The sequence below is a fragment of the Scylla paramamosain genome, chromosome 40, assembly GCF_035594125.1.
Source record: "Scylla paramamosain isolate STU-SP2022 chromosome 40, ASM3559412v1, whole genome shotgun sequence".
In the NCBI taxonomy this organism is placed as follows: Eukaryota; Metazoa; Arthropoda; class Malacostraca; order Decapoda; family Portunidae; genus Scylla; species Scylla paramamosain.
Window position 1 is genome coordinate 9,606,571 of NC_087190.1, and position 10,033 is coordinate 9,616,603.

A 10,033-nucleotide genomic window follows, 5' to 3' on the forward strand; every position below is an offset into this window, starting at 1 on the left:
ACCTCTGTTCTAAAACTTATTTCACTCCTGAATACTGTTCAAAATCCAAAATGTTCAAAAACAAAAAAAATATTTTCCCTATAGGAATCCATGTAAAATGGATTAATCCATTCCCAGACACCAGTCTCCCCCTTCTTAGTAGCTTGTGACAGACACTTCCACAGCCAAGATGGCTGCCTCACATCCCCAGCTCACAAATTATTTATCCAGAAAGGATGCACTGAATGAACTTACTGACACAGAACTCATCAGAAGATACTGTCTAGACCATATAGGTATTCTTTTTGTCACCAATCTAGTGAGGGACACAGAGAGGAGCAGCCCACTTACTGCCAAAATGAAGGTGATCATAACACTTAGACATCTTTCTGCTGGGAAAAGCTACTGAGAAAATGCAGTTGTGCAGTAGTAATGGAGTTGTGGGTCATCAAAAGAGCCACAGGTGGCTTGGGATTACTCCAGAGCACTGAAAACTGTTTGTTTACATCAAGGCTTTTCAACAGAATCACATTTACATTATTTCAAATTTATTTGCTGTCTTTTAATATCTGAAATCCAGTAACTTTGTTCTAGAACAGAGTTATGGTACCACAACTGAAGCAATTATGAATTCAAAATTTTGTTCGAAAACCAACTTGTTAAAAAAGAGAGGCATTCAGTAACCAAGGTTCCACTGTACCTGTGTCTCAACAGAGACGACCAGGAAACAATAAGGTTGCATGGTATAGAGATGGTAAAGGTTGACAAATTCAGATACTTGGGGCAACAGTACAAAGGAATACAGAGAGTGCTAGAGAGGTTAAGAAGAGAGTGCACGCTGAATGGAATGGCTGGAGGAGGGTGACAGGAGTGATATGTGACAGAAAGGTTTCTGCAGGAACAAAAGGAAAGGTATACAAAATGGTAGTGAGGCCAGCCATGCTGTATGGTATGGAAACTGTACCAATGACAGAGATGAGGGGGAAATGGAAGTAGCAGAATTGAAGATGCTGTGGTGTGCTCTTGGAGACACAAGGCAACACAAAATAAAGAAAGAACACATCAGAGGGACAAAACACATGTGTCAGTTTGGGGACAAGGCAAGAGAGTGAGACTGAGAAGGGATGAGGCATATGTGGGAAGGAGGATGCTGGAAATGGACCTATCGAGCAGGAGGAAGAGACAAAGACCAAAGAGATTTATGGATGCAATGAAAGAAAATATGCAAGTGGTGGGTGTGACAGAAGAAGACACAGAAGACTGAGCATATTGGAGAAGAATGATCCCCTGTGGTAATCCCTAATGGGAGCAGCCGAAAGAGAAGACACAAGTTCCTGGAAGAAGTTTTGGAGTACAAACTTTCTATACACATTGGTGCTCATCAGGCAAATATTTATTTTATTTTATTTTTTTTTTATATAGGAGGGACACTGGCCAAGGGCAAAAAAAATCCAATAAAAATAAAAAAAAAAACGCACTGAGATGCCAGTCCCAGAAAAGGATCCAAAGCAGTAGTCAAAAACTGAAGTCTGGAAACCTCCCTCTTGAAAGAATTCAAGTCATACAAAGGAGGAAATACAGAAGCAGGCAGGGAGTTCTAGAGTTTACCAGAGAAAGGGATGAATGATTGAGAATACTGGTTAACTCTTGCATTAGAGAGACGGACAGAATAGGGGTGAGAGAAAGAAGAAAGTCTTGTGCAGTGAAGCTGTGGGAGGAGGGGAGGCATGCAGTTAGCAAGATCAGAAGAGCAGCTAGCATGAAAATAGCAGTAGAAGACAGCTAGAGACGCAACATCGCAGCGATGAGAGAGAGGCTGAAGACAGTCAGTTAGAGGAGAGGAGTTGATGAGATGAAAAGCTTTTGATTCCACCCTGTCTAGCAGAGCAATATGAGTGGAACCCCCCAGACATGTGAAGCATACTCCATACATGGACAGATAAGGCCCTTGTACAGAGTTAGCAGCGGGGGGTTCAGAAAAACTGGCAGAGACATCTCAGAATGCCTAACTTCATAGAAGCTGTTTTAGCTAGAGATGAGATGCGAAGTTTCCTGTTCAGATTATAAGTAAAGGACAGACCGAGGATGTTCAGTGTAAAAGAGGGGGACAGTTGAGAGGGGATAGTTGTCTGGAAGGTTGTGTGAGTTGATAGATGGAGGAATTGAGTTTTTGAGGCATTGAACAATACCAAGTTTACTCTGCCCCAATCAGAAATTTTAGACCTAACCTAACCTAATCTAACCTAACCTTCGCTTAAGGGGATCCTGAGGAGACTGATAGGACAAGATACAGATATGAGATTGTGATCAGAGGAGCCCAACAGAGAAGAGAGGGTGACAGCATAAGCAGAAGGATTAGAGGTCAGGAAAGGGTCAAGAATGTTGGGTGTATCTCCAAGGCGGTCAGGAATACAAGTAGGGTGTTGCACCAATTGCTCTAGGTCGTGGAGGACAGCAAAGTTGAAGGCTAGTTCATCAAGATGGTCAGTAAAGGGAGAGGAAAGCCAAAGCTGGTGGTGAACACTGAAGTCTCCAAAAATGAAGATCTCCACAAAAGGGAAGAGAGTCAGAATGTGCTCCACTTTGGAAGTTAAGTAGTCAAAGAATTTCTTATAGTCAGAGAAGTTAGGTGAGAGGTATACAGCACAGATAAATTTAGTTTGAGTGACTCTGTAGTCATAGCCAGATGGTGGAAAATTCGGAAGATTCAAGAACGTGGGCACATGAGCAGGTTAAGTCGTTGCACACATAAACACAACATCCAGCTTTGGATCGAAAATGAGGATAAAGAAAGTAGGCGGGAACAGAAAAGGGCTACTGTGAATTGCCTCAGACACCTGAGTTTCAGTGAGGAAAAGAAGATGAGGTTTAGAAGAGGAGAGATGATGTTCTACAGATTGAAAATTAGATCTTAGACTGCAAATGTTGCAGAAGTTAATGAAGAAAAAGTTGAGAGGGGTGTCAAGACACTTAGGGTCGTTGTCAGAACTAACCTTCTCCCTATCGCTGTATTTCACCGGTGGCATGCTTCTTGACTGCCTGAAAAGAAAGATAATATTGAAAAAACTTTTACTGAGTGAAAGATCATTTCATTAAATATACATAATACACTACAACATACAAATTCAGCCTCTGAAGGAGAAATATTCTAAACAAATACGTGTTATTGATGAAACTGCCTTGAGATACCAAAGACCATACTATAGCCCTTCTTGCAAGTGAAACACATGAATGCACAATCAAGACTATAGGAGACTGATCTCCAAAATAAAACCAAGTTGTGAGGGAGGTTGGAGAGTGACAGGGGATAAGAAGTAGGAACACTAACTAAAGCACTTACAGAATCTATAAATGATCCTGCCTTTCCATAAAATTTTCATGCTAACAAAATAATCAATAAAGACCTTTAAAATTAACTTCTTTATGCATTAACAAAATGGAATGCATTCGTTATTAAGATAAGCTGCTATTGATTTCCTACCTTCATAAAGTTTTCAGATCCATAACAAGAAGATTCTTAACATCTATCACTTCTCAACCTTAAATCTGATCAACATAATGAGTTAAGAACATAAGAACATAAGAAAATAATGGAAGCTGCAAAAATCCATCAGGCATACACATGGAACTCCCTGTACAAAACATATCTACCTATTTTCACTATCATCCCCATCTATAAATTTGTCTTATGTTAGCACTAACAACCTGATTACTGATTTGAGAACCAATTCCTTCCTATCTCTTTCTTGAGTCAAATTTTTTTCAAGCTTGAATCATTTCTTGTTTTATCTTGATTACCGATCTTGAGAATTTAGCTTATGATCCTTGTTATAACCACTATACCACTTAAAGACTTCTATCAGGTCCCCTCTTAACACTATTGTCTGTAGCACAGGTCAAAATCGGGCCACCCTCACTGACTGTTGTGTTTGAATTATAATAACCTTGCCGTCTAGAGGAAAAGTAGAAAAGACACCCAGCGAGTGACCTTGACACAATGTGCTCTGTGTGTGTGTGTGTGTGTGTGTGTGTGTGTGTGTGTGTACATTTACCTAGTTGTAATTTTTTTTTTTTTTATGTAGGAAGGACACTGGCCAAGGGCAACAAAAATCTAATAAAAAAAATGCCAAAATAAAAAAAATGCCAAAATGAGCTTTGGCATGAGTCAAAGCTCATTTTGTTCTGTCTCCATAACCATATTTATCCAATTTCTCTTTTAAACATGTGTACATTGTTTGCCACAACCACCTCTTCCTTCAAATTATTCCAGATTTCAATAGTTCTATACAGGAAACTGTATTTCTTGATGTCGCTTGAACATCCACTCTTCTTCATTTTCTTCCCATGCCCCCTCATCCATCCCTCTCCCTCCTCCATCTGTGGTACCAAGTCATTTCTGTCTATTTTTTTCTATATAGTTTACTAATTTGTAAATTGTTATCAGTTCTCCTCTTTCTCTTCTCTCTTGTAGTGTTGGTAAGTCTTTCTTCATAGCTTAAGTCTTTCAATTCTGGTACAATCTTTGTTGCTATCCTCTGTATTCTCTCCAGTTTCTGTATATCTTTTTTTCTGTGGAGCCCAAACTACTGCTGCTTATTCCCATTATGCTTGTTATAATTTTCTTCATCATTTCTTTATCTAAATAGTTAAATGCCACCCTAATGTTTGTTAACAAGCTGTATGTAGAGCCGAATATTCCGTTTGTGTGCCTTTCAGGTGATAGTGTAACCTGGATCATTATTTCCAAATCCTCTTCTTCATTACTTTTCGTTATTATTTCTCTTCCCATTTTGTAATTCCACAAAGGTCTCTTTTTACTTTTTTCCTATTTCCAACACGTGGTATTTTCTAGCATTAAATTCTAGTTTCCATCTTTGGCTCCATGCATGTATCTTGTCAATATCCTTTTTTTTTTTTTTATGTAGGAAGGACACTGGCCAATGGCAACAAAAATCTAATAAAAAAATGCCCACTGAAATGCCAGTCCCATAAAAGGGTCAAAGCAGTACTCAAAAATTGATGAATAAATATCTTGAAACCTCCCTCTTGAAGGAATTCAAGTCATAGGAAGGTTGAAATACAGAAGTAGGCAGGGAGTTCCAGAGTTTACCAGAGAAAGGGATGAATGATTCAGAATACTGGTTAACTCTTGCATTAGAGAGGTGGACAGAATAGGGGTGACAGAAAGAAGAAAGTCTTGTGCAGCGAGGCCGCGGAAGGAGGGAAGGCATGCAGTTAGCAAGATCAGAAGAGCAGTTAGCATGAAAATAGCGGTAGAAGACAGCTAGATATGCAACATTGCAGCGGTGAGAGAGAGGCTGAAGACAGTCAATTAGAGGAGAGGAGTTGATGAGACGAAAAGCTTTTGATTCCACCCTGTCTAGAAGAGCAGTATGAGTGGAACCCCCTCAGACATGTGAAGCATACTCCATACATGGACAGATAAGGCCCTTGTACAGAGTTAGCAGCTGGGGGGGGTGAGAAAAAACTGGCGGAGACGTCTCAAAACGCCTAGCTTCATAGAAGCTGTTTTAGCTAGAGATGAGATGTGAATTTTCCAGTTCAGATTATAAGTAAAGGACAGACCGAGAATGTTCAGTGTAGAAGAGGGGGACAGTTGAGTGTCATTGAAGAAGAGGGGATAGTTGTCTGGAAGGTTGTGTCGAGTTGATAGATGGAGGAATTGAGTTTTTGAGGCATTGAATAATACCAAGTTTGCTCTGCCCCAATCAGAAATTTTAGAAAGATCAGAAGTCAAGCGTTCTGTGGCTTCCCTGTGTGATATGTTTACCTCCTGAAGGGTTGGACGTCTATGAAAAGACGTGGAAAAGTGCAGGGTGGTATCGTCAGCGTAGGAGTGGATAGGACAAGAAGTTTGGTTTAGAAGATCATTAATGAATAATAAGAAGAGAGTGGATGACAGGACAGAACCCTGAGGAACACCACTGTTAATAGATTTAGAAGAACAGTGACCGTCTACCAAAGCAGCAATAGAACGGTCAGAAAGGAAACTTGAGATGAAGTTACAGAGAGAAGGATAGAAACCATAGGAGGGTAGTTTGGAAATCAAAGCTTTGTGCCAGACTCTATCAAAAGCTTTTGATATGTCCAAGGCAACAGCAAAAGTTTCACCAAAATCTCTAAAAGAGGATGACCAAGACTCAGTAAGGAAAGCCAGAAAATCACCAGTAGAGCGGCCTTGACAGAACCCATACTGGCGATCAGATAGAAGGTTGTGAAGTGATAGATGTTTAAGAATCTTCCTGTTGAAGATAGATTCAAAAACTTTAGATAGGCAGGAAATTAAAGCAATAGGACGGTAGTTTGAGTGATTAGAACGGTCACCCTTTTTAGGAACAGGTTGAATGTAGGCAAACTTCCAGCAAGAAGGAAAGGTAGATGTTGACAGACAGAGCTGAAAGAGTTTGACTAGGCAAGGTGCAAGCACGGAGGCACAGTTTTGGAGAACAATAGGAGGGACCCCATCAGGTCCATAAGCTTTCCGAGGGTTTAGGCCAGCGAGGGCATGGAAAACATCACTGCGAAGAATTTTAATAGGTGGCATGAAGTAGTCAGAGGGTGGAGGAGAGGGAGGAACAAGCCCAGAATCGTCCAAGGTAGAGTTTTTAGCAAAGGTTTGAGCGAAGAGTTCAGCTTTATAAATAGATGTGATAGCAGCAGAGGAGGGAAAGAAGATGGAAAGTTATTGGAGATATTTTTGGCTAGATGCCAGAAATCATGAGGGGAGTTAGATCTTGAAAGGTTTTGACATTTTCTGTTAATGAAGGAGTTTTTGGCAAGTTGGAGAACAGACTTGGCATGGTTCCGGGCAGAAATATAAAGTGCATGAGATTCTGGTGATGGAAGGCTTAAGTACCTTTTGTGGGCCACCTCTCTATCATGTATAGCACGAGAACAAGCTGTGTTAAACCAAGGTTTAGAAGGTTTAGGACGAGAAAAAGAGTGAGGAATGTACGGCTCCATGCCAGACACTATCACCTCTGTTATGTGCTCAGCACACAAAGACGGGTCTCTGACACGGAAGCAGTAGTCATTCCAAGGAAAATCAACAAAATACCTTCCCAGGTCCCCCCCAACTAGCAGAGGCAAAACGCCAGAGGCACCTTCGCTTAGGGGGATCCTGAGGAGGGATTGGAGGTATAGGACAAGATAAAGATATGAGATTGTGATCGGAGGAGCCCAATGGAGAAGAAAGGGTGACAGCATAAGCAGAAGGATTAAAGGTCAGGAAAAGGTCAAGAATGTTGGGCATATCTCCAAGACGGTCAGGAATACGAGTAGGGTGTTGCACCAATTGCTCTAGGTCATGGAGGATAGCAAAGTTGAAGGCTAGTTCACCAGGATGGTCAGTGAAGGGAGAGGAAAGCCAAAGCTGGCGGTGAACATTGAAGTCTCCAAGAATGGAGATCTCTGCAAAAGGGAAGAGGGTCAGAATGTGCTCCACTTTGGAAGTTAAGTAGTCAAAGAATTTCTTATAATCAGAGGAGTTAGGTGAGAGGTATACAGCACAGATAAATTTAGTATGAGAGTGACTCTGTAGTTGTATTGTTAGTTATTAGGTGTTATTAGTTGTTGTTATTAGGTGCTTGTAGTTTTGTGTGGAGGAAGAGAGTTGTCTTTAGAGGGCAGGTTGTGACTGCCCCCTTGTGTTGTGAGACACAAAGGAAAACGTTCAGTGAGGTCACAGCTGGGTTTAATGATAAGTTCACAGCACCCCCTGAACAGTGCTTTAGACCTCACTGGGAGTAATTATCATTTCGGCAGGTGTCTACTACCTCCTCCTGGACATAGGTTGTTATTACCATCATTATTTCCCCATTATTATCCTCCAAGTTAACACTCACTATTTCTGCTTTTCCTTCCCCATATTTTACTATTTTTGTCTTCACCTCATTTCTTGTCAAAATGAAGGCTACCTTGATCGAGTCATGCTTTGTCCAACCACCGTTTACCCGCGCTTGGTGACCAAGCAGCCGATAGGAGGCGGCCAGGACAACCCCTTTGGGGGGATGACAGGGTAGTGGGCAGAGCCAGCACTACTTACACCTACCGTCTTCAACGGCACAGGTGATGCGAAACCTACCTGCCGAGGTCGCCCTCGACAGGATTCCAGTCTGAGGACGCCACCCTCAGACCAGGCGGTTGGCTATCTGCTTTACTAGACCTGCCGCAGCACGAAACACCGGTTTGCAGACTCTGCTAGGATGCCCTTGGTCCTCAGGACGAACACAGAGGCTCTATGCCCACCCCTCAGACCCGGGGGGGACTGGTACCACATCCGCACCGTGTACCCCATTATCAAAGCCATGAACCCGCTGGTATTTGAAGGCAGGAAGAGCATTACCTCCCTACCAGCGGGCCGTCATCCTGGAAACGCCAGAGTGACTACCGATGTCGAGGGTAAGTGGGTTTGACCCACCAACGCGGCAAATCACCCTGACGGCCCCGACCCCAATGAGATAGAGAACTCAAAGGAGCAGAAGGACACCTCCCCCTCCTTTACCAATCCTGTCTCTTCTCCACATATTGTAATTTTAATGACAATCTGATTTTCTTCTTTTAGCTTTGTTTTCATTAAACACACCACCTTCAGCTTCTTTTCTTTTAAATAGTTTGATAATTCCAGTGTTCTGGGTAACAGTCCATCTATGTTGGTATATATCACATTTAGTCCTTCATTTTACTATTTTCTCTATATGTGTGTGTGTGTGTGTGTGTGTGTATTTACGTAGTTGTGACATACAGAAAAGAGTTATGCTCATGCTGTCCCATCTCCATATCTATTTTTATCTAACTGTCTTAAATTTATTTATCATACTTGCATCAATGACTTCTTTGTCCAAATCATTCTAAACCTCCAGTTCTATGCGGGAAGCTATTTTCTTAACATCTCTTCTACAAGCATCTTTTTTTTCAGTTTTCTGCCATGTCCCCTCGAGCCTCTTGTGTCCCAGATCACCAAGTCCATCCTATCCAAGTTTTCCACTCCAGTCATCACTCTGTACAGTGTGATCAAATCACCTCTCTCTCTTTTAGAAGACCCAATTTAGACTGTCTTTCTTTGTATGGTAGATCCCTCAAACTTGAAGGTAACTTTGTTGCTGCTCTTTGTATCCCCTTCCAATTTTCTTATAGATTTCTTGGCACTAGGTGACCATACCATAGCTGCATACTCCAATCTTGGGCATATCATTGTCACAATCAATTTTTCTATCATTTCTTCATCCAGATGTATAAATGCTGTCATTATGTTTCTCAGCAGGTTATTGGTTTCACCTTTAATCTTGTTTATGTGTTTTTCTGGTGACAGCTTATCAGTAATAATTACACTAAAGTCCCTTTCTTCTGTTCTTTTGCTGATTCTCTCATTCCCCAGTGAATAATCTCCAATCTATCTCTTGCCACTCTTGCCAAATTCTGTCGCACTGCATTTCTTTGCATTGAATTCCATCTGCTGCCTTTGGCTCCATTCCCAGATCTTGTTTTGGTCCTATTGAAGTGCTATGCAATCTTCCTTTTTCTATTTTTCTCAATAACTTTGTATCATCCGCAAATAAGCTAATGTAACTGGTTATTTCTTCTGGCACATCATTAATATACACAGCCAACATTACCAGTGCCAACACAGAACCCTGTGGAATCCCAATTAAAACTTTCTTCCAGATGTGTGTGTATTTACCTAGTTGTGAAATACAGGACAAGAGCCACACTAGGCTCATGCCATCCCGTCTCCATATCGACTTTTATCTAGATTTTCTTTAAATTTATGAATTGTCTTTGCACACACAGTCTCATCCTTAAGTTCATTCCATATTGTTATACTTCTGTGTGGGAAGCTATGTTTCTTGATGTCTCTTCTGCAAACACTCCTTTTCAATCTCCTTCCATGTCCTCTTGTGTCTCTTGTATCTGGTGTCAAGAGGTCTTCTGTGTCCAACTTTTCCATTCCTTCCAATATTCTATATATTGCTATCAAATCACCTCTTTCGTTCCTTTTTTCTAGTGTAGTCAGGCCCAATCTCTTCAACCTTTC

At 41.3% G+C, this 10,033-nt stretch overlaps 1 protein-coding gene across 3 annotated transcripts in view; it reads right to left on the reverse strand.

The window, feature by feature from the left end:
* The window catches only part of LOC135092388 (uncharacterized), a 120,149-nt gene that overhangs the window by 92,345 nt on the left and 17,771 nt on the right, over positions 1-10,033 (reverse strand). For all 3 annotated transcript variants that reach the window (XM_063990853.1, XM_063990851.1, XM_063990850.1), the window contains exon 2: positions 2,973-3,018. In XM_063990853.1, the coding sequence (XP_063846923.1) occupies positions 2,973-3,005 (33 nt within the window). In that variant the 5' untranslated portion in view covers positions 3,006-3,018. The remainder of the gene's footprint in view (positions 1-2,972; positions 3,019-10,033) is intronic.